At 42.6% G+C, this 25,587-nt stretch overlaps 1 protein-coding gene across 1 annotated transcript; it reads right to left on the reverse strand.

The window, feature by feature from the left end:
• Positions 1–1,337: 1,337 nt before the first annotated feature.
• On the reverse strand, positions 1,338–25,136 carry LOC308317444 (protein mono-ADP-ribosyltransferase PARP14-like). The gene is made up of 23 exons (XM_080766443.1): positions 24,851–25,136; positions 24,416–24,528; positions 23,239–23,266; positions 20,437–20,493; positions 19,718–19,891; positions 18,914–19,039; positions 17,395–17,496; positions 14,967–17,163; positions 14,531–14,710; positions 14,076–14,172; positions 12,546–12,776; positions 11,825–12,046; positions 9,589–9,697; positions 9,149–9,298; positions 8,887–8,949; positions 8,260–8,448; positions 7,466–7,669; positions 6,746–6,864; positions 6,384–6,613; positions 5,326–5,597; positions 4,950–5,083; positions 3,510–3,684; positions 1,338–2,267 (listed from the first exon to the last, which is right to left on the reverse strand). The coding sequence occupies exons 1-23, from the start codon at positions 25,032–25,034 to the stop codon at positions 1,984–1,986; spliced, it is 5,640 nt and encodes a 1,879-aa protein (XP_080622569.1). The 5' UTR covers positions 25,035–25,136; the 3' UTR covers positions 1,338–1,983.
• Between the last annotated feature and the right edge of the window lie 451 nt (positions 25,137–25,587).

Below are 25,587 nucleotides of genomic sequence, written 5' to 3' on the forward strand. Positions count from 1 at the left end.
AATTGCTCTTCACTTATAGCTATCTATTTTCAGGTAGATTGTTTTATTTTACTCAGTCAGCCATATCACTACTCATTTTTTTTTCATGAAAAAGGTCATAGCTGGGTAATCTATTTTCAGGCAAATTGTGTTTATTGTATTTTATTTTACTCAGCCATAACAATTTATTTTCTGTTAACCAACTTGTTGGCTGGCAGGCAGGCAGCTACTCATAGACAGGCAGACAGACAGACAGCTACTCATGGAGAATTGGACAGGCAGGCAGTCAGACAGCTACTCATAGACAGGCAGACAGACAGCTACTCATGGAGAATTGGACAGGCAGGCAGACAGCTACTCATGGACAATTGGACAGGCAGGAAGGCAGACAGCTACTCATAGACAGACAGACAGCTACTCATGGACAATTGGACAGGCAGGAAGGCAGACAGCTACTCATAGACAGACAGACAGCTACTCATAGACAATTGGGCAGGCAGGCAGACAGCTACTCATAGACAGACAGACAGCTATTCATGGACAATTGGACAGGCAGGAAAGCAGACAGCTACTCATAGACAGGCAGACAGACAGCTACTCATGGACAATTAGGCAGGCAGGCAGACAGCTACTCATAGACAGGCAGACAGACAGCTACTCATGGACAATTAGGCAGGCAGGCAGACAGCTACTCAGACAGGCAGACAGACAGCTACTCATGGACAATTGGACAGGCAGGCAGGCAGACAGACAGCTACTCATAGACAGGCAGGCAGACAGCTACTCATAGACAGGCAGACAGTAAGACAGCTACTCATTGACAGACAGACAAATAACTACTCATGGACAGACAGACAGACAGGCAGGCAGGCAGGCAGGCAGGCAAAGAGCTATTCATGTTATGTTATTGTTATTATAACAGCTACTCATGTTATGTGCAATAATTTGTGCAGTTATGGAAACAGATCTTTGTGTTTATGCAAGAAAATGTAACACATTTATTTACATATTGTGTGCATGCACATTGTACTTTGATACATTTTGCGAAAATAAAGCAATTGAAAGAGAAGTTATCAAGTATCATTAATGTCGTAATTTTATCTACTGGCCCCTGGCCCCTTGCCATTTTTGTAATGTGGCCCACAGGTAAATCTATTTGAGTATCCCTGATATACAGTACTAATTGTTTCAGATTTTTCCATTTTTATGTCAGCTTTTATTCTAATCTAAAGGTGGTGCTTTGACCTTGTAACTATAACCTAAACATATTTACACAACAGGGTGGCAGTCAGTGTTCAGTGTGTAGTGTATAGAATTTATTTTGATCTAAACGAAAGACAATATTCCTGTATGAAGTTTGATATTAGTTTATTTATAAGTACACTTAGGTTGAAGGTGATTGCTTTGCTTTATATTGCAAACATTTTATGTTAATAACATCTTGAATCTTATCGTTCTAGTGTTCAACATTGGGCCTTGCATAATACGAATGGTTATGACTAGCTTCGAACAAACATGCAGATAGCAGAGCTTGGTAGTTCCAGTGACTAATGCTAATGCTGTTTTTTATTCAGAAACCTTCCCCCTCAAATGTGATACATTCTTGTTGAAAGAACAGACAAACATAATGTTACTATTATTACACTTAGTGTTTCTATTACTCAATTCTCCTTAATATTAAGATCTTTCAAACACTAATTCCTGCAGTATAGTCAATTAGCAGTGGCTACCGCACAAAAAGGGACACTCATAAAACAAGTAAAGTTTTGTAGTCTGCCAAACTCCCTCTCTTTCAGCATGTGTACTATCCCCATCAATAAAGAAAAAATACAAGGCAGATTAGACTGTGTACTCTCCTTCAAATAAAAATATAAGTGTAGGTCTGAAACAGGAGCCAGACCTCGAGACCTAGAACATCAAACACTTGCACCTAACCTCTCCTCCACCAAACAATTGCTTACCCTACCCAACACTATTGCTAAGTACGCTTACAACCACTGGGATTCATTTAAATGTGATAAGATACTCTGGGTATGCTTGTATATCAGAGAAAACAACAAACATTGTTGGCGTGGTTACATTGTCGGTGACGCTGTCAAAAAGGTCTGCAGTGTTCCCAGTGCCCCTTTGAGGAGGTACGATCATGCCAGCTGCTCCTTTTGCGAAGTCTCCAACCAGAACCCTGGCTAGGTACATGCGACGCTTCCCACTTTTGTCTAACTTGGCATAGCTACCTGCTGAGTACTTGGGGTCCACAGCGAAGTAAGAGCCATTGCCAATCATTGCACCTGAAGAAATAACAAGGAAGTGTGAAGTGAGGGGCACTGTAATCATCGTACATCATCATCAAGAATGGTGGTCCCTTATTGGCCAAGGGTTCCCACCAACATACCGATTTGCTCAGACAGGCAGAATGCCGCGTCGGCCAGATTCCCGGAAAAAGCGGGGTGGAGTGGGTGGAGCTTCATTTCCATCCACCAGCTGTCTAAAATCCCGGAAGAGACGCCGGCAGACAGATTATTTTGGCCGCGCATGGAAGCTTAGGTGTGCCCAGAGTGAGAGACGGGTGTAAGCACACTTGGACTTCCATGCGCGGCAAAAAGCGCTTGTGGCAGGCATCTCCTCCTGGTTTTTAGACAGCTGGTGGATGGAAATGAAGCTCCACCCACACGGCAGAATGCCGCGGGGGCAAGCATTTCCAGGAATCTGGAGGGTGGAGCTTCATTTCCATCCACCAGCTGTCTAAAAACCAGGAAGAGACGCCTGCCACGAGCGGCTTTTGGCATCTTCGTGACGCACCAGTATGCCTGCACTGACTGTAAGCACATATGGGCGTCAAGGCGCGGCAAAAAGCTGCTCGTGACAGGAGTCTCTTCCTGGTTTTTAGACAGCTGGTGGATAGAAATGAAGCTCCACCCACGCGTAGTGTTGTCACGATACTGGATTTTCAACTTCGATACGATATTTGGAAAACTGCTTTTGCAACTGTCCTCTTTATCTCTCCGTGTACATCGGATTCTTTATCTTACATAAAGAAATACGAGCGTTAAAGAAGTTAACACAGCGTGGAGACAGAACTTGTCACAGAGAGAACGACACCGTGTAGTACTGTCTGTGAGTGCTGCTGCGCTGTGCTCTGTCTGACTCAGGAGGAGGACTCAGGACTGACGGTGACGGCCCCTCCCTCAAGGCTCAGTTTGGAGGGGGCTGTACTCTTTGTGTGTGCTGGGGAGCATGGTCTCAACCAACGGGAGGACGGAGCGGGACAGTATCGATACTATGGAAAAGTCATATCGAACCGTTTTAATTTTTCAGAATCGATATTTATCGATATATCGATATTTTCGACAACACTACCCACGCAGCAAAATTCCACGTTGGCTGTATGATATTATTGTCAATATAGCTACTTTCAAAGTAGCCTTGTCTGCAGCCCAGAAGCCTAATGTTATGTCTCCTTTAATCCAGATGTTGGACCAACAACTGTCTCTGTGAAGGAAAAAGCAGAAATGTACATAAGTATTGTTTACCATGTTGCCCTGCATAGCTGCGGTTGAAGCCCTGAGAGTTGATGAGATCAATGGAGGTGGAGGCTGTTCCATGGAAGAGCAGCATCTCATTGTTCGTACGTTGGTTCTTCTCCTCCAGACGCTTCTTCATCAGGTGGTAGCTCTGCCACAGTGTCTTGTTTTGGACACGTTCAATCTGTTAACACAATGGTTTGTCTATATTAGTGTTTCTCAATGGGGGTGGTGCGTGCATGCGTGCAGTGGGCATTCAGAGAACATAAAGGAGTGCTGGGAAGTAATCATTTTGTGCTGAGGTGCTCTGAAGGTGCCAGATTAAACTCGAGTGCATTTCTTTTTTATTTAGCTGTTGTTTAACAGTCAATAATAATAATAATAATAACAACTAGAACTGCACCCTGTCGAGTGCCTACTTGCTTGTTGCACCCAAGTAGGCCATAAATATATATATATATATATATATATATATATGGCCTACTAGTGCGCAAGCAGAGCGTGCAAGTACTGGTATAACTGGCTCTCAATGGTGATGTAATAAAGATATGTTTCAGTGTCAGGTGGATTAAAGGAAATGCCTCTATGTATATGTAATTTGTAAATTGATTAGCGGTATACTGTGGTTACAGTCATCATTACGTCACTATCAAAAAAACAATTATACCCTGGCATTGGTACATATCTTCATCACGTCATATGCTGGTACGGGACATACGCATCAGCACCTGACGAAAAACACTACTTGCACGGTCTGCTTGCATATGTCCCGTGGCAGCGTATGACGTAATGATTACTTGTGCTTGATATGGCAGTGGTGTCAGATTACATACATGTATCCATAGAGGCATTACCTTTAATCCACCCGACACTGAAACATATCATCATTACGTCACCATCGACAACCAATTATACCCTGGCATTGGTACATTGGTACTTCATCACGTCATATGCTGGTACGGGACATGATGCTAAGGGACATACGCATCGTAGCACCTGACACAAAACATTACTTGCACGCTCTGCTTGCGCAAGTAATAATAATACAATGACATCCCTGTCCTACATGGCCAGTTAAGACTGATATGAGGTTAGGGGACTTACATGTCCAGTTAAGACTGAGGCATGCCCGGTTAAGACTGAGGTTATTGAGGATTTGGGATAGTGTTAGTAATGGGTCGGACTAACGGGAGGTCAGAACTCAGAACAATGACATGTTACCGCCTACCTACCTACTTGCCTGTTGCTCTGCTCTGCCTGCCTACCACCTGTCCCTCCTCATTCCAAATTTGTTTGAATAAACACCCTTGAACTTTAGAACTTTGTATGTCTGCATATGGGTCCGCCAGTTCTTGGTACACATATTTTGCAAACGTGTTGAATTTATGTGAGTATTGCAATAACACAGTTTGATGTTTTAATCATTAGTAACATATGATGTGAACATACGCTGATGATGTTTATGCTGAGTCCAGTCTTTGTGCATTCTCTCTCCACGTCACTGTATTCCTTGGACCCCTGTTTTACAGGAACCATAAGTGAGCCTTTCATGTCTTCCCAATTTGCAGGCAGAGCGGTCTCATCTGCAAAAATGTGTTCAATAGTTTAGTTTAAGTATTGGAATCTGTGCTATTGGATACAAAAATGTGTGTATAAATGGAGAAAGAAATGTGCTCAGAATGACATCCTGTCATGAGTCAATAACATGGTCATTCTGTGTGTTTTTCTGCCCCAATGTAACCACAACTCTAAGCCCAGGGTGTGAAAACAAGTGTGTTGTTAAGCATTACACAATTTAAACTATTTCAATATTATATTTACTTACCTTTCTGCTCTTTACGGATTAATTCAATGTGTCCCTGCCCTTGGATTTTAGTTGCTTTCATTTGCTGCACATCAGCAGTATAGTCTTGGTGGTAAATTTTTATTTTCACGCTTTGCTTGCGAGCTCGTGCCTCCTCAAGGTCATAGTTGGTCAATATGTCGAAGGCTGTTGGCCCAGTGTGCTGGTCTTGGTATTGCCACTTAACCAGTTCACTTGCCATGATGGCTTTCTGTCTGCGATTTTCTGTCCTCTCTGCATTCCGGATCAGGTCCCTGACAAAATTTTAAGAATATTTAACAAGAAAATACACATTTTCTTTTACAAAACTTTAATTTTAGAAACGTTCTGAGAAAAAGCTGAATCATGATTTGGAGATTGTATTAGAGTACAATTTGTATGTAAATGTAAATAATATTATACAGATCAACAACAGTAAGCAGTTTTTACACTTTCTAAATGTCTTCTATTGCTTTGGATGTCAAATGGTCCAATCTTGGTAATAAGTTTGAAACCCTGCAGAAGGCCTGCGTGCCGAAACGTGTTCGTTTCTCTAGGTGGACTGCTGCTGCATGTGATTGAATGATTTCATGATTATGGGGGAAATAAAAGGAAATACAGTGACTGCTTAATGTATTTCCTTTTTTTCCCCTTGTTTCTTTTCACGCACGCGCGCACACACACACACACACACACACACACACACACACACACACACACACACACACACACACACACACACACACACACACACACACACACACACACACACACACACACACACACACACACACACACACACACACACACACACACACACACACACACACACACACACACACACACACACACACACACACACACACACACACACACACACACACACACACACACACACACACACACACACACACACACAGTTGGGTGAGGAAGGGGGCACATTCAGACCTAACAAAGTATTTCTAAAAAGGCAAAAATAAATCATGTTCTTCCAAAAACCTAGATATGTTGAACAGACAAAGTAGAGCTAAATGGGTTAAATAGGTAAGTGTTGTTCTGACCTTATAGCTGACTCTGCTGAGTGGACGTCCCTGGTAAGCCCCTCCAGCTGAATGCAGGCCTCCTCTTCCTTCCTCTCCAGATGGATACTGACGGTCAACCTCTTCTGCATGGCACTGAGCTGGTCCATATCCACTTTTGATAGGTGACTTATGAAGGAGTCAGTGATGGTTCTCTTGTCCTGCTCAGCCACTATCAGCTCCTCAATCTTCTTCTTAGCCAGGCCCAGAGCCTACAGGTGGGGGTTAGTATATACTTATGAAACTGAGATCCTCCTTCACCTTCACACTCACAAGCAGGAGCTGCCCGGTACGATCAGTTGCTAAATGGTCTGCATTTCTATGCAGGCTGCAGTGTTTTTTACCTGGGAGCTTTCAGCACACAGGTGGAATACTGCAGGCTCAAACTCCTCTCGTTCCAACGTCAAGCTTCTGCTGGTGGCACGCTCCTCATTGGGACCCAGAAAGAACGAAGTAACTTTATCTGACATAAGAGAAAGAACAACATAAGAACAACACATTGTTGTGTTGGCGATCAGTCCAGTGGTTTGCAAGATTAGCTCTGCAAACACAGGCACACAGATCTTTCTAAAGCCTTTCTCATATGAACACTGGAAAATGTCCATGTAGCTTGAATTGAGACGTTTGTGTTTTGTTTCGCTTATGAGCCATTGATCATGGAAGTTTGTTCGGTGAATATTTACATCTCAAACTCTAATAAAAAGCAGAATTAATAAACTGGTACAGCGGTTTCAGCCAAATTGGACATTGCCTGCATAAAGTCTGTTGCAAGTCCGATCGTACTGAGCCTACATACAGCCCCTCTGTTTAAAGTCTGGTAAACGTCCATAATACCGTGCATGTGTGAAAGTGATTTAGGATGCTAAAGACATGTCCACACGTCCTCTCAAATAAAACCGTGGGGTGCCTCAGACGTGTGGACACGTCTTTAGGTCCTTTTTAATAATATAAAACGGGATCGCTGATCGCTAGCCTTTATCCTGAAAAAGTGTTAATAGACAGCTACAGTAACCTCCTAGGCTCCAGAGCCTTGCCGTAATAATAACAGATCTTGTGTGACATACCCACGAACTTCGTCAAGACGTTCTTCTCCTCTACATCTTGACCTTCTCTCCTCCTCATGCTGTTGTGGAATTCCTTCATCATGGCTGGCTGGAACACCAGGATCTTCACACTGTGGACATAACGCTGGTGCTTCTTCCTCACAAACTCCACCACAGCCTCTATCATGGCCTCTGCCACAGCTGTGGGATTGGCACCTCCCTGACCTAATAAAGACACACAGATGGACAAACTAACAAATATGGATGACTGATGAACAGGCATATCTGACACACCGAACACATTTTGAACAATGAGAGAATCAGGATCCTTGCTAGAAAATTGGTGAATCTAGGCATGCATGTTGAGAAGCCCCAACATTTCAAGTTTGGCTGTGGCCAACTTGACTCTTACAATTATGGCTTTCATTTGGACCAAACTGTCACCTGAGCAAAGTTGGATACAGTGATTAACTGCTACAAATGAGGTCACACACTGTCACTAAACAAGGTGTAAGCAGTAATGAATGGAGCAGCAATGCTCACATATTCAACCTCATTCATGAACATTTCATGGTATATTATATTGTATTATAAAATGTGTTTGTTTGTTTTACATCACCATTACATCACCTAATCAACATGAGTTAGACTTTAATATATTAGCGCCCCTCACTTCACACGGGTGTGATTTTTAACTAAAAACAAACATTAATTCTGTATATAGGAGGGGCCCTCAATAATGTAATCGGAATGCATAATGTGGTAATTATGTACATTAGGTACATCAACGTAACAGTGTTGAGCAGTACACAGACCTGTTCCAAGGGCAGGGAAGGCGACGGAGGTGAATTTTTGTTCTTCACAGAACATCAGCACACGGTAGACCACATCTTTGATCCTGCTAGGGTCATTCTGCCCTATGATGTGAAGAATGTGTCGACTAGGGAGAAGTCCTGCTGAGGTCAGTATACTAGTGGATGGTGACTGGTTATCAGGAGAATGAACTGCAGAAAGGCCCAAAGTTAATGGAAAACACAATGATAAACAGAATCTATTTTCAGAAAGATATTACATAATTGATAAACACATCTATATACTGTGTCTATATGGATTTACTGTAGATATATATATTGTATAATTTTACAATGGCAGTTGTAAAAGTGTCTGAAACATACAGTATGGGTGTACGAGAGCACTGATAAACTACAGTACGTGTATGGTTCACATAATTAACATCACCTGCGTGTGAAGTGAGGGTTGCTCTTATCATCATACATCATATACACACTCCGTGCTCAGCCAATCAAATCATCACAATGTCAATCCGGCCAATCACAATTTGCTCCTCCACTTTTCTGTACTCACTTTTGTCTTCAATGTTTGTGTTTACAGAAACACGGAAAGCTCCCTCAAAAATAAAACACCCTCAAATGAAAACATACCAGATGCTGAGCATTCCAACTCCACTTGCAATCCAGCGCCGTCTAAAATGGCCTTGGAAACACCTAGATCAAAATGACAAAATATTGTCCTTTTTGAAACAAGCAACTAATATTTTGCGACAGAAACTCACCTTCCTCTATTCCTTGATACAAGCCATACATCAAGACAACAACAGTATATTGACTAGAGTAGAATACTGTCTGTATAGTGACCCCCTAACTCTCTCTCACCATGAGTTTAATGGTTAAAGGTCATAGTCACCTGTTTTGAGGTTGAAGGAGGAGTTGGAGGAGTTGATGATAACATCACTGGTGTCCTTGGTGATGTCTCCAGACGAGATCTCTAAGTTTAGCTGACCCATCTTCATCTGGTACATGCCGAGAGAGGGGGATGACACCTGGCTGAAGGATGCTGACACACACACACACACACACACACACACACACACACACACACACACACACACACATATATATATATAACTATATGTATAACTTCAATTGTTCCAATAAATAAATTCATACATGCAAAGAAAACCTTCCAGTGATGAATAGAGGTCAAATGCAAAGTGTAGATAGTGGTTAGACCTCCACCTCTAGGCACAGACCTGTCATGTGTAGGTCCAAAATGTGCTAAACCCTTCAACAAATCCTCATCAACAAAGAAAGAAAAGATATACAAAGTGATGTGGAAAATCATACCAGTGGTCTGCTGGGATTGGACAGCAGAGCGAGAGGGTGATGGCCGGTCAAAGGAATGTGCTCCCTGATGATTTCCCTGCTTCTGACCTTTGAACTCCCTGGTAAAACTCTGATAAACAAGAACAGGACAATAATCAAAACTGACACGTTCTGGAAAGGTGGCAATGCTAGAATGGTCATTTCTACTTTTAAATGACCAGCATACAGACAGTTAGATTTGACCGTTGGCTATTCAGAAATAGCAGATATACAAGCTCACAGCGAGCATATACATCTGCTATTTTTGAATTTTTTTGAAAAATAGTTTTGAGCGGGAACCCCTTTTGGTGTTTTAAACATTGATATAATTTTGCTATAGAAAAATAGCAGATCTACAAGCTCATAGCGCGGTAAGCGCGCCACTCGCGCTACAAGCTTGTAGGTCTGCTATTTTTGAAAAATCTGTTACGTCACGTGTATTGACAGCATAAATTAGGCCTATGGTGAACTAAGTGAATTGAAATGGAACTCACTTCCACAGTATCTGTGTCACTAGGATGCAGCACCAAAGTCTCTGTGTCACTAGGGTGCAGCACCACCAGTGTTGGGTGTAACGGCGCTATTAATAACGACGTTATGTAACGGACTACTTTTATTGGTAACGGAATAAACTAACTAGTTCGTTTTGCAATTTAGTAGTTAGTTACTTAGTTACTTTTCCAAAAAAGTAATCCCGTTATTATAATGTGTCCCTGTTCATTTTGTTGGCAAGATTAAAAAATAATAATGCCCCGACTGCCTGCGGAGTTTATTTCTCCTGCCTTCTGTGTTATTTATCCTTCCAAGCCCACTATACCATGTACTATACATCCTGTAGTTCACTTAAGAAATAAAAGTATTGTTACAAGCAGCTTTTATTTTGAAGAGGAAGAGGAAGTTGTTTCGGTTGTAGCCAGCTACCATGACATAACATACCATACATACCATAACATGCTTTTAGCCAAAGTTCATAAAAAGCGTATGCGTCTATGACTTAAACAATGTAGGCTAAACACTTTGGAATTATGTTAAACATGGTATATCCTCCGTGGCGGCGTCATTAGGTGAGTACTAATTAATTGTTAAGCTTCATAATATCATTCATCATCAACAACAGGCTGTTGTTGATACCCCCCAAAATGAACAGGTTACAGCCTATAGGATTCTCATTCTGTTACTGTCACTGCCTGCAAGGATGGCCGCCGTGCCATTTCTTATAAACTATCTAATTCATACGTGGGTTGTCATGGGTCCACGTGGAGTTGTTGTTGTTCATGTGCCACGGTGCGTGGCGTGGAGAGGGCATCAGAGCGCAGCGTAACAGCCTAGTATGGCATATTGTCTGTACTCTCTGCACTCTCTTTCTGTCCAGTCCTACGTGTATACGATTGTGGCGAATTATATTCATTAATAAAGAGAGAGCTGGTAAGGGGATATTGTCTATGGTCAGTTCATGGTGTGTATCATTCTCGTTTTTAACCGGGCCATGATAATGCGGCGCAATGACTGTAGGCAGTAGCCTAATACAATGTAACCAACTTGCGCAAGCATAAAAAAATGGGTTTTAATTGTCGGGTAACGGAAAATAACGGAAAATAATCTAACTTGTTACTTTTCTCAGAAGGTAATCTGTAACGGTAAGGGATTCTTTTTATAGGCAGTAATCCAGTAACCTAACGACGTTACTTTAGAAAGTAACGATGCCCAACACTGAGCACCACAGCCATCTCTCTAGTCTCTGTGTCACTAGGGTGCAGCACCACAGCCATCTCTCTAGTCTCTGTGTCACTAGGGTGCAGCACCATAGCCATCTCTCTAGTCTCTGTGTCACTAGGGTGCAGCACCACAGCCACCTCTCTAGTCTCTGTGTCACTAGGGTGCAGCACCACAGAACTCACTTCCACAGTCTCTGTATCACTAGGGTGCAGCACCACAGCCATCTCTCTAGTCTCTGTGTCACTAGGGTGCAGCACCACAGAACTCACTTCCACAGTCTCTGTATCACTAGGGTGCAGCACCACAGCCATCTCTCTAGTCTCTGTGTCACTAGGGTGCAGCACCACAGAACTCACTTCCACAGTCTCTGTATCACTAGGGTGCAGCACCACAGCCATCTCTCTAGTCTCTGTGTCACTAGGGTGCAGCACCACAGAACTCACTTCCACAGTCTCTGTGTCACTAGGGTGCAGCACCACAGCCACCTCTCTCAGATACTCACTTCCACAGTCTCTGTGTCACTAGGGTGCAGCACCACAGCCACCTCTCTCAGATACTGGGGCTTTCTGCTCTGGCTGTAGAGGTGGATCTCCTCCAGCAGGGTTCTAGACACCAGAGACTTAGGGAAACGCATGTGACCGGTGCCAATCGCTGGGAAAGACACCGACGCCATTCTGAGCCTCTCTGCCTCTTCAAGGCAATATCTGATGATGGATTTAAAGTTCTGGAACAAAATGACAGCATAAATATTATTGAATGCAGTTGTAGAATGGCGTATTTTTGCATACGCAGGTTTATGAAAACATATCATAATATTATGATGTTATTTATCATTAAGATTCATATGTAATCTAATCAAAGGAGAAAAGTGGGGAAAATGGTTGATGTAAGCAACTGTAGGAAAGCAAGGTCAGTTATTATTATTATTACCCTTATTAATTTCAAAAGTATTTCAAGTTTACTGAACTGTACAGGAATGAATGGGTAGAATATTGGCATTGTAACTAAATATTTCCTTTGAGGTCACAGGTTATACTGTGTGTATCTTCTCTTCCTTTATACAGATTTTCTCCTTTTTTTTATTTTCTTTTTTGTGCTTTGGGCATTACTCCAACAATCTATCATTAGGTACAAATAAAGTTTGACTTCATCTTATTATCATTAGGTTAACCAATGAATTGGACCCCTAACCCTGAGTTCATATAACTACACCATTAATTTACCTCCTCAGCCTGCCCGGCCCCGTTGTCCCAGCCGGGGCAGATGGTATGGAAGACCTTTTGACACTTCAGGCTGAATCCAGCTGTTACAATGACATCAAGAACTGGGGCTGTCATGGCTTCTTGTTTGACCGCAGACTGGAGCCTCGGGCCGGCTCTCTCCAAAATGGCTTTGGAAACGGCTCCTGAGTCCAGGTTTAGGTTTTCAGAGATGGTGTTGACAATGACATCAGTCTGGGAACCAAGTGTGATAGAAAATGAAAATCAATAACGAAATGGTGCCGCCAGTCCCCTCGCCCCCTCCAAACTAACCTCACGTCACCAGGCTTTCTACCTCCAGTATCACAGCAATTTTATTATTTTATTTGCACATAATGTCTATAAATCTCTATAAATAGCCGATCTGCAGCCTGTGAGTTTGTAGATGAGCTATTTTCGGAGAACAGCTATAAATTATGGTGATTACCAATCTGGAAAGACATCCGGATGATCTACATTATTGTTACTATAATGGTGTAGTGTAGAATAGATTAGTATATAGGCTTAATATCTAAGATGGGCAGCACGCAGTCACAGCTGTCTGTCCGTCCCTCTCACAGGCAGGTTTCTCCTGTGCAGTGCACAGCACGCATGGACCTCGTCAAAGTGCTTCGTCTTCTTGGGTGGAAATTAAACATTCTGAAGGTGCTATCCATGCTTCAACTTGCTCTCTAAATTATATTCTTTGCAAGCAAGCAGCCAAAATGTCACGGCAAAGCCTTTGTGTAACTTCAAAACGGCTTTGCATTGAGAGACCCCAGGTAGGATAAACACATCATTTACTGTCCATATTCCTTTATAAACAGCTGTTTTCACTGGTAGCCTATGTGCAATTTATCTTGTTAACTAGCTGCAGATTAGGCAAAGGTATAGCGCTGTCTTTTCATGCACAAGGTAGCAGGTGGAATCAATGAGCAATTATCTGACGTTCAGCGGTGTTGCGCACCAAATATATTCAATCTCCAAAGTCACAATGCATCGTGCCGTGTTGTGAGCTTTAAGATCTGCAAACTATATGAATCTCATGATTACAGTATGTATAGTTTGTAGCCTACTTCTGGCAGAATAGGGTAGTTATGAGAATATTAGTGGGCCTATGTAAAATAATTCAAATTGTATTTGAATGATTTGTAATGAAAAGAAAGAAAAACATCAGCTACAGTTGATTATGCCCAGTAGCTTACTGAATGATTATTATGCCACAATGCCACATATACATTTTACAGGCCATGCATAATATAGCCTACACTACTACAGCTTTCTCTGGGTGTCCGGAACGCCCCGCCGCTCTCGTCTGGACGACATGCGTAATTAACATAACCGCAATGTGGATGCTAACAGCCCAAGCCGTTCTCGTGTGGAAAGGGTCTTATTTGACTACGCCTCACTTATAGAATTTCCACATTCCAGTTTTAGAGTTAGGTAGGTACAAAGTCAGTTGTCAAAAAGGTCCAGTGCACAGGATATATTCTATAATTAAATATGCACACTTACAGCCTGATCCTGGATGTTTCCCTTTCTGAGACAAATCTTCAGTCCTTCTTGTGTGTGTTTGGTTTCAAGGTCTCTTTCATGGTCTAGTCTCCTATACCTGTTACAAATCACAAAATAAATGAACAATGACTTGAACTAGGGAACCTATTCTGGGCACGTCATTATAGGCGAACATTTGACAAACATAGGGGCAGATTCGCCATAAATAGCAAATCTACAGTACTGACTACCAAGTCACAACATATAGTGACGTGTTGTGAGCTTGTATGTTGGCTAATTTCAAAGCCCAGAATTGCTGTAGAGAGAGAATGCTGCCAGGAAACGAGAATAGTACTTAGTAGTTAGTAGTTACTACTGCTGTATTTATTACCAAGCATATTACTCAGTAGTGCAATTATAACACTAAAGAGTTTTAGGACAAAGTATAGGACAAAGCAGACAAGCCTTTTCTTTACCCTCTGTCTTCCCCACCAAACCGAAGGTGTCCTCTGGGGGTAGGAGCTCCTCTGGGTCCATGCTGGCCCTCTTTCCCTCCAGATGCTCCTTGTTCTCTCCCCCTGCCCCCTCCACTACCTGTCAGATTCCTGGACCCTGATTGTCCTCTGGCTCCCCACTGTCCTTGTCCATGATGCCCACTGGGAGAAGAAATGTGAACAAAAGATATAATGTGCTGCAGAACTGTAGTAGCATAGTAGTTATTTTGTTTTACCATACATGTAGTATTATTTTGAGGATACATTGTTCAGCCTTTTCAAAAAATGTGAAATTTGTTCAAGACCAAAGCAAAGAAACAAACACATTTTTATTATAATTCATCCTGTTTAATTGCCATTACGACGACAACCAGGCATGTCCTCTAGAAGATTGTAAATTCATTCACTTTATTTATACCTTGAATATCCAGCTTGTCTGGTGCTTCCCTGTCGCGGTAGAGTCATCTTTGGCTGGAGGTCTATGAACTTATTGTTAACAGCCTTGGCTAGAGCCCTCACAGTCTGGTCATTGTTGTCCGTCAGGTGGATCTCAGTCAGCAAACCGGGATCTTTCTCAGTATTGCAGTATTCCCGTACAGCCTGAACGATAGTTTCAGCACAAAGCTCAAGAGGAAAGCCAAACACCCCAGAACTCACTGCCGGCAAGGCAATAGTAGAGCAGTTATTCAGCGCTGCCTGCCTCAAGCTCTCCTGAATGGCCAGGTTTAGCCGTGACACTGCCGTCTTCCTGTCTGAATCAGAGAACCGAGGGCCGACAGCATGAACTACATACTTGCATGGCAGGTTGCATGAATCTGTCACAATGGCATCCCCAGGTCGCAGACGTCCATTCCTGGCAATGTAGTCATCGCAGAGTTTCTGGAGTTGTGGCCCAGCGGCCTTGAGCAGCGCCAGAGCTACACCTCCGATGTGCTTCAAGTCCTCGTTGGCAGCATTGACTACAGCATCCACCCTGAAGCTACAGATATCAGTCCGTGAGACCGAGACCAGGAGTCCCGAGGCCGTCTGAACTTCACAGTAGATCGATCCTCCAACTCCGCCTTCATCCTCATAGTTGTCTTCATCTTCATCATACTCCTGTTCCTTGTCCTGCTGAAGCACCACCACACAGTCAGCGTCTCTGATTAACGTAAGGAACTTGCTCTCTTGAGAGAGGAAGTACTTCTTAGCCCCAGGCTTGTCCACTGTGTGTGCATCGGTGAAGAGAGCCGCCACCAAACTTTGTAGGGAGGTCTTGTATTTCTGGACATGGAGACGTGCACCAGAAATGTTGATTCTTGGCCGGCTGGGATCAAAATGGACCATTACTTCATTTGTCAAAGCAAAACTGGTCCATTCTTGTCTTTTTCTCTCCTGGATGAACTGGACCACAGCATTGGACTTGACGCGGATGGTTTCTTCAACTTGTGAGTAATTTACAATAAATTCCTCCAGGATGCGGGCGACCTCTTTGACTGGGTTGAGGAAGCCGGACACTGTTATTGTGCCTCTTCCTTCTGGGTGGAGATTTATAAGCACCGCTTTCGTCTTTGAGGTGTTGTAGGTTTCCACCAGCTTTAAGTTCAACTCCTTCCACTCAGGCATTCTTAGTACCTTCGCATCCTGCACATGCAGAGACTGCATTGAAAACACAGTCCTCATCTTCCGCTCTGCATCGATCAGAGCATTCTCAGAACTTCCTGTGAGAAGAACCCTGCTTCCGTCCGTGCTGTAAATCGCACAGGTTCCCTGAGATGTGAATAAGTTCTGCGACATTTCCATGGCATCAACTGACTTGAAGAAGTCTAGGAGACATGGGTCCACATCATCCAGGGGTTTCTTACACATTCTGACCTCTCTCTCCAAGATCCAACACTTCACTTTAGAGACCTCTGCTTCAAGGCCCGAAATGGTCAGTGTCTTGGTGGGATCTTGATAGGATAGGTGCAACTCCTGAGAGATATCTGACACCGCTTTTAGCAACCCTTCCTGCTGTAGGATATAGTATTTGGGCGGGCACATGTCCATTGCCTCTGATACGCTCTGCTGCTGCCTCTCTATCTGCCGCACAGCATTGAGGATGATATCCTGTACAGGACCTCGGATCCGGTTCACATCTTCCGCCTGCCCTGCCACAGTCAGCATCCCTTTTGGTGCATCCAACACCAGCACTGCGTCTTCTCTCACTACTGAACGGATATCTTTCTCCATCATCTTCCAAGCAGGTATATTCACTACACAGTCAAAAGCAGTGTATTGACTCAAGAGCTTTCTGAAGGCCTCTGAAGCATTGTTTTTCCACTCATCCACCTGTCTTTCCGTCAGACCCTTTTGCTTCAATAGACTTGGCAGAGGACTGAGCTTTGCCTCAGGGCTTTCTAATTCCACATTGCAGAAGTAAGGGCACATTTGTTGGTTGATGGCATTTAGCTGTTTCTTCATGAGGAGAAATTTCCAGACAGGGGGGTGGACACTCTCTGTGAAAGGTTCAGGCATCTTCCATGATGGTCTGTCTTTGCCATACAGGGCAGTGCCCAGAGACTCATAGAAGGGGTACACCTGGACAGGGACCTTGCATATAATATGGTCTTCTATCTTGGAGATTGTCTCTGCAACTGGAAAGGTAGTAATTGGAAAAGTATCAGGATAATTGAGTATAGGAAAGTGACAGTAGGTGTAGTGTATATTGAATCTGTTAATTTAATAATTTATAGTTATAATACAATTACCAAATCATTTAAATTTAATTTGGTGTAAATCAAATACATAATGTGCATACTTAATTGTGTACTGATAGCTTGTTATATATTTAGTATAATGGCTTGGTAACCATTAACCTTTTTCACCTTTAGGATCATCGAAGGTGACAACAGCTGCTTTTTCCTCAGTGATCATGCTGATGCTGACTGGTTGAGTCCAGTTCTTCTCAAAGTAGAGTTCCAATATTTCTGCAAAATTAATTTGTAAAATTCATGTTCATTTTACACCATTGATTGATTGATTGATTGATTGAAGTATTTATTAACAGTTTGCAGAAGTACAGTACATTTCAAGCACAACTCCATACAAAACTGTGGACGACACCATAAAGCATTATACTTTTTTACAATCCACCATTTTCAATTCATCAGAAATTCAGAACATTTAGAGATACACTTCTATATAGCCAAAACAGGAAATCGTCATGAGAGGTAAAAAGGGAATAAAACATATTCAGTGAGGGAGGGATTCAGATTTTACGGGGGCCAGTTTTGAATTGCAGCCGTCCGTAGGTGCCCTTTGAGAGCGGTTTTGAATGAGTCAAGGGATTCGCAATGTCTTAATGATTGTTGTTAGGGCGTTCCACATTTTGGTGGCATAGGAGCAAAATTAATTTAGTCCCTTGTTTGTGCCGAATCTGGGTTGCACTCCCTCTGGTGTTGTGGGTGTTGACTTCGTTGACATTAAGGAAGTATTTAGACAGGTACATGGGTAATGGTATCTTGGTGGTGTAGCTAAGCTTGTGGACCAGACCCATTGCTAGATGCTGTACTTTGTCCTGTCAAAGTGGGCTGGGGTGAGGTGGGTTCGGGGAGTGAGGCCAAGTAGTAGCCTGACCAGTTTGTTTTGGGAAGTCTGGAGCCTTGTTTTTAGGGCCTTTGAGGTGCTGTGGTACATAGAGGTGCATTATCTTATCAGTACAGGACACATTCATATCATTAACCACTGTGTAATAGTCAAATCTCACAAGTCTTGTTTTCACGTCACATGCTGGCTGAGTAAATCCATCCATTTATTCAGGACTCAGGAGTAACACAACAAACAAACAAATCAATAAATACAACTCTTAAGAATATAGAAGCAAGATAGTAAGTCATTCAACCACTGTGTGCTGCCAGGCATTGACGTTAGGTTTACACTAGCTCTGGTCCATAGCCTTACTGCTTCTGATTCTGCCCTGCAGTAAGGCTCTGCTACTTTCACTTTTAAATCTCACATGGAACTCAGACCAGCCTCTCCTATTTAGTGTAAATATAAAATAAATAAATAAACGTTTTTGCTACTCACCAAAACAAAGGCAAAAATTTCAATTTCTGGCCAAAAAGTACAGTTTATACATGTGGCTCAGAGTGCTTCCACTAAAAAAGTAGGCTTTCTAATGACACAACCCGTCTTTGTATTGGTGAGTAGGTCAAACGTTCTTGAGATTTCCACTAAAGAGGAGAGGCTGGTCTGAGTTCCATGTGAGATTTAAAAGCGAAAGTAGCAGAGCCTTACTGCAGGGCAGAATCAGAAGCAGTAAGGCTATGAACCAGACCAGAGCTAGGTTTACACCAGGTAAATGTCTACAAATCAATAAAACATGTTCAGTATAGAGATGTGTACCTTTAATAACAACCGGTGTGAGGTTCTCCACTCGGACAGCCTGTGTTCTTTCCAGCTGCCTTGCAGCCAGCCCATACCTCTTGAACTTCTCATTTCCCATACTAGCTTGCATAAATCTGTCGACAACTAAAGAAAACGTCACTGTATCAGTATCATTCGACATCATACTGTCATGTTTCCTGCAGAATCTTTCACTAAATCCATTCATGCTATTACCTTTTCTTCCTCATACTACGCATACCATGAATTAGATATCATGACCTTTCAGAGAGAACAAATTCAACCCTAGTAATTCCATGACAAATGAGTAGCCACAAGGTCACTTATATCAAGTAAAGAAACAGGTGTAATGTAGACTACGGGCTAGATTTTCGTCCCTGCCGAAAATTACGAGTATAGGAGCTTGCTCCTATACTTGCGTGTGGTCATGGGTAAATACCAGTTGGCACGCTTTCCCCTAAATTGCTATTTTGGTCACACACATTTGGGAAGGCGCATAGTGGAGTTATAAAGCTGTATGCCAAATTAGTTTGGTATAGAGCGGCGCGCACCACGCCAAGGCTATGAAGCAATATAGCACTGGGCATAACGGGCAACGGATAAGCGATCCCTTAAAGGCAATGGCCTGTAGCACGGTGATTGGTTTCATTATTGTAATGCATAATGTAAAGGGTAGTTTTAGGGATTTAGACAGGTGACCAAAATAGCCACTTTAGTGCGGGAACGTCCCTTCTCCAATGATAATTCCCCAAATAGTGCCTTTAGAATGCTCGAACGAAGATAGAGCCCTAAGTTTGTTCCTACCAGTGGGATTGTTGAGGGTCACCACAGCTTTCTTTGTCTCCCAGATGATCTCCAAACTAAAGCTCCCTTCATCAAGCCCAGATACGGTTTCCACCAACATGGACAGCATGTCTATGTTCATGTGCTCAGGGATGTTTTCCAGAACAATGGCAGCACCATGTGCAGACACTAACTCTGAGGTAAAGGGGAAAAAACATTATCAATAATTTTGCTTGGGGGCACGGTGGCACAGTCGGTAGTGCTGTCGCCTCACAGCTATAATATCCTGGGTTCGATTCCCGCTGGGGACGCTGTGGGTGCTGGCGGCGTGCTTTCTCCGCGTCATCAGTGCCCATACCCATACCCAAGGCGGGGTTGGCGAAAGGGCCTTTCTGTGTGGAGTTTGCATGTTCTCCCCGTGCATGTTCTACCCTCACAAAAAACATGCAGTAATCCTGGTCTCTAAATTGCCTCCCCCTGGCCAGCCGGGGCGCCTGATGGAGGGGAAAGGAACTGGTTGGAATAACGTGTTCCTTCCACGCGCTACGTCCAACCAGGGAAACTCCCCCATCAGGTGTAAAGGAGTGACTTGGACACTCATGTATGAAGGTAGCATGAGTTCAAGTCCGTTGCTCTCCCCAGGTTGGCGGAGGGTGTGTAGAGCCCAGGATAACATTAGATAATTGACACAGAGATGAAAAATGGGTTACAAAATCGTGGGATAAAAAAGAAATCCTCACCTCTAGAGCCTCCGAGTCCAGATCCGTCATCAGCATCAGCTGGATTGTTCACCAAATCTAACAGATATATTCATTCACCTCAGTTTAGTTCATTCAGATCTTGTATAAAGGGTGTCCAGCCATTATTCCGACCTCTCAATATTCCAAACTAAACAGACGTGAGAATATGTCCCTTTCATACTTTAAAAAGGCCCTTTCATACTTTATTTATACACAAAAGCAATGATAGGGATGACATACAATAGATCCAAGGCACACATGTATGTTGTCACATAGATGTACAGTACAATACATCTGGTAGCAACGTTGCAGGCATTAACACCCCGAACGCCTGGGGTTATTTAATCCATTAAATCATAGCACCCAGCGATTTATAGCAGCGGAGCACATTTAGCGACAGATCGGATGCTATCCCGGATGTGGCTGAAGTAGTCTCTCAAGACAGACTGTTGCCTCGCGTCAACTAGTCTGTCGGCAAGCAGTAGAAAGAAACGTATCACTGGCCTACAAGTATGGACGCTGTAGTTCAGGAAGTCAGCCGCGCAATCACCCAATCACATTTAGTGGGCGGGATTTACATGTGTGTGCGGCTAGGAAATTTCGTCCCACTGGAAGCAAACCTATACACGCTTCTTATTATTGAACATGGCTTCCTCTGGTCAACAAACAACACCAAACAACCGGCTAACCGGTTAGCCGACCGTTAAAAAACATCCGGATATTTTTATCAGCTTTAACGATTAATTTGCATAATAATAAATACGTGTTCTGATCTTAAATCCCTTTATTTTAGATCGTTTTTAGTAATAGTACAACATAAACATTACAGAGACTGTACTTGTCACTGTACAATACTTTAAAACAGTTGTCATGTTGCACACATGCCTAAAATTGTTCTTATTTGCGCCGCCCAGCTTGTCACACTCCAGGCTGCATGAACAGCGCTCTGGCTCGGTTTTCTGCCCCCTCAATGTCCCAAAGTTCTCTGTTGTACTTCTGGCTAGTTGGCTACAAGGGTAGCTTTGCGGACTTGCGGTAGTCGAAATGTAAGCAGGTGACAGCGAGACGAGATGAACACATGTCAACCGTATAAATGCAGAGACCTACTTGGCATTATTAATTCCATTATTGGCCATTTGGCCTGGAGGGAGAACGTTTACAGCCGCTGCCGCTTCCTCCTCTTATCCGTCTCCCCACACTGGCACGGCTTACGGCTATCAAGTTAGCCATGTGCTATCGATGTTTGAGGGTTTTCTCGTCAGCGAAAAGTCAACAAACGGAACACGGTGACATGCTTGCTGATCTTCCTTAATAATAAAAAAAGGCTTAGCCCATGCGTCCAGTGGCTTTATAGGTATAAGTTGCTCAGATCTGGACTGGATTTATTTATGTTTTGGACTAGAACCGGCGGACCTCTGTAGGACTACTGTAGACGCGCAGATGCGATGTTTATTGATGATTAAGCCTACAACAATTTATTTATATTGTTAAATGTTGCTTTTTTGTTTGTCTTTTAAAAAAGGAGCATAAATAAATGTATACCATTCGTCTACCAACTTTAATTATGTAGCCTATACATGCATATTACATTTGGGGTAGCCTATTAAAAAAAAGAAAAAAATCAACCACTATCCGTTAATGACCCGGTTAATCCTGTCGGCTAACCGGTTGGGAAACTATCCGTTACTGACATCCCTACTTGATATACGAGGCTTTTTCCAAAACCAGTAGGTAAACATAATAAAACATCTCGTCGATCGATTAAATATTTCAAACAAATGTGCTGAAGCGGTTTGATATGTTCAACATTGTGTAGAACAGCAACTCTCCTTAGCACACTAGCAAAAATTTCCTCCTCCGTTACATCCATGTTTTGTTCCGCAAAGGAATGGTTGAAAGTAGGAATGAAAACAGTGCGGCACAGCGGTAGTAGTGGAACTCGGCGGAAAAGCAAGGGCCTTTTCCGGTTGATCGAAATTCTAAACAGAGCTTGCCCCCAGAGTCTAATTTCGAGGAACAACAGCGGAGGCGCTGTTTTCCCGAATATTTGACGATGGGATTCTCAGATTGGGCTGAAGTAGCTAAATGTAGCCAAAACACTCTCGATGCGATCGACAACAACGAGAGGGTACGCGACTAGCGACGGGACCGCGATGGGCCGTCGTCACATAATCTTTTCTTAGAATTGGACGGAATGATTTAGATCAAGAGTTATTCACGTTTAAGATTTTCGATCTCTTCGGCTAAAATCTATATATGTCTTGAGTGTACAGGTTTGATGAGGGCCCAGGTAGGGCTGGGGCTTAATTTTAGGGCCTGTTGAGAACTCTAGTTTTCGCTGGCTGCCGGGCGTGGCTGCACTAATAACTTTGGGGCGGGCCAGTCTAGAGTTTCAATAGACAGGTATAAGTCAAAAGGGAGACATCGAAGAGGAATGTCAGACATATGGAATGTCAGCACAGGTCAGCTCCATATATGGAGATCTAAGGGTTATGGAGGTCAGATGTAGAGTTGCTGGCCGGCTCCATATATGCAGCAGATCTAGGTGATGATCCAGTCTTCTCCATATATGGCTATCCAGGGTTTGATGAGATCAGTGTAGTGATCTTCATATATGGAGGTGTCACGAGGAAATTTTAGCTTATTCTAATGTAGAACTTTTTGAAAGCTATTTTGGGGGCTTTTCTGCCTTAGTTAATATTGATAGAACTGTATGTGCCTTAAACACTCATCCATCAGTGTCCCTACTGCAGTACTTAAAATGTTCAGATGTGAAACACAAATATTTTTAAATTATCTTACCTGCAACATTGTCAACTTTTGGAGGGGTCTGGAGAAAAAAGGAGGATATTGTCACAACAATGACATCACTGTTTAAACACATATTGTATAATAGGCTAATAACAACAAATAAAATAACATATCTCCAAAGAAAATAAGAAAATAAGGCTTATATTGTCAAACTGGCACCTATGCCAAGTATGAAACTTGTGGAGTTAGCAAGTATCAAGGGTCATTAAACTCATTCAACACACAAAGACATAATAATAATCAACAAAAATGTAAAAACATGTAGCAAGTTAAACAGTCCAATAGCCAGAAGGATATGGACAGCTGAAGCACAAACAACAATCTTGATAAGACACTGATGGCATTCAGTGTAGCGTAACAAAGGTCAGGGGTATAGTTTAGATAAATACGACTGGTGATTGGAATTCCAATAACCAAAAATAATTTATAAACAACTAGCCTATCTAAATTAACTACATATTTGTGAAAGTCGAACCATGAACAAATACAGTTAAAAATATTTATTATTTTCGTGTTTATCACATTTATATATCTTTTTTATTATGTATTGTATGTGGAATTCACATTACCTGACATTATTATTTTTCATTTTATATAACTGAATTACTTATTATCATTGTCAATAATACTCTGAAGTGGTTATATGATTCATTGAAACCATGGGCTATTATAAATGTGCTGTAAATGTCAGAAGACCTTTTTTTATCTGCACATGACATGATTTCCACCTGACTGCATGGGCGTGTGCATTAGCCTGGTTAATAAACCAGACCGAAAAAAGAAAATTGCCTGCCGGCGGATTACGGTCTGGAGAGGCTCAATTGTACGCCCATTTCCTACACCAGAGAAATGGGGCGGCCACGTGCGATATTAGTCTGGTTTATTAACCAGGCTACGTGTGCATGGCAGTAAAACAGTTAGTAAAGCTAAAGCAACATACTGTACACTCCAAAAAGTTGACATGGTGGGTCTGGGTCAAAAGATTAGTCTCACACACAGTTACAACATAAGTGGATCACAATACATGTAGCATACCTGTGACCTGTCCCCGTGTTACATTTGACAAAATTAAAGCAACCGCGCGCGCACACACACACACACACACACACACACACACAGAGAGAGAGAGAGAGAGAGAGAGAGAGAGAACTATAGTTTATATACTCACTTGTTGTGAAAGCTTTTCTGTGTCATCCTTGGTGGCAGGTGACAGGTGCAACTTTACACTTGCCTTCTCAATGTTAATTTCGTGATCATCCCTGGCAAGGACTCTCTTTTTTACTATAAAATAAATTGTATTAAACTCAAATACCCACGGTGTATATTACAGTTTAATAATAGTTATCTCGGAATAAAACAAGGCAATCTAGTGGTAGGCTAATAGTCATAGAACATTTAAAAAACATTTTAATTGAGCACAGTCAAGGCCCTTTTGGGGCCCTTGGTTAACTTTTCTGTATTTTGTTACCAACGTCTCAAATACAGAAAAGGTCCATAGGTCCCGAGAGTCAAAGCTCATGCACACACAGACAAGATATAAAGGTAGGCGTGTAATATGTCAGTGGACGGTATAAAAATAAAACATTTAAAACAGAATAGTCACCCTCGTCGCATTTAAAGAACACCGTCGCTCTAGCGGAGTCATCACCGGATGTCTCGACCCTACAGTCCCCTCCGTCCGACTTCTTTTTACTCTGAAAATAGATCTGAAGTTTGTTCTTGATCGCCTTAGCCTGAACAGATGTCCATTCGCCTTCCACTAACACTGCGTAAGGGTACTCGTCCATTGTTAAACTCTTTCATTCGACAGTAAAGCGAGTTTAAGTAAAGACGCAGAAGAGACTTTGAGCCAGAGCCCAGAAGGCAGAAGTGGAGTGTTAGGTTTTACTTTCGTTTCTCCTCTGGATGAAGAGGAAAGGTTTCGTTCCCGCACCTATACTATTTAGACCGGGATCCATTTGCTTTGCAGGTTGCTGATCCGGGGGGTCTATGGGCTGGAAACCAGGCTAGATCCGTCCTGGTTTTAGAGCGGATGTGCAAACCGTGCTTGCTTGCACGCATCACGCATCGCCAGAGGAGTGGGCGGGCTCTAGACTAGACCGGATCTTAGCAGCACGGTGCAGTAAATAGAAACCATGCTCCTGTGCCTCCTTCCATACTTTCATTGCGGGTCAATGTCATGAAGCCTGTTAAATGTAATGCCATGTGATGTATTTTATTATGAATATGAATGTGAATATGAATATTCATATTATTAATATTATCATTATTTTAGCTCTGGTTAATAGTAATGTTTTGTGACATGACCTTCTTGCAGTGAAACCTTTATTAAGTATTTTA

This window comes from Protomyctophum bolini, assembly GCF_963924005.1.
Source record: "Protomyctophum bolini genome assembly, chromosome: 6".
Taxonomy (NCBI): Eukaryota; Metazoa; Chordata; class Actinopteri; order Myctophiformes; family Myctophidae; genus Protomyctophum; species Protomyctophum bolini.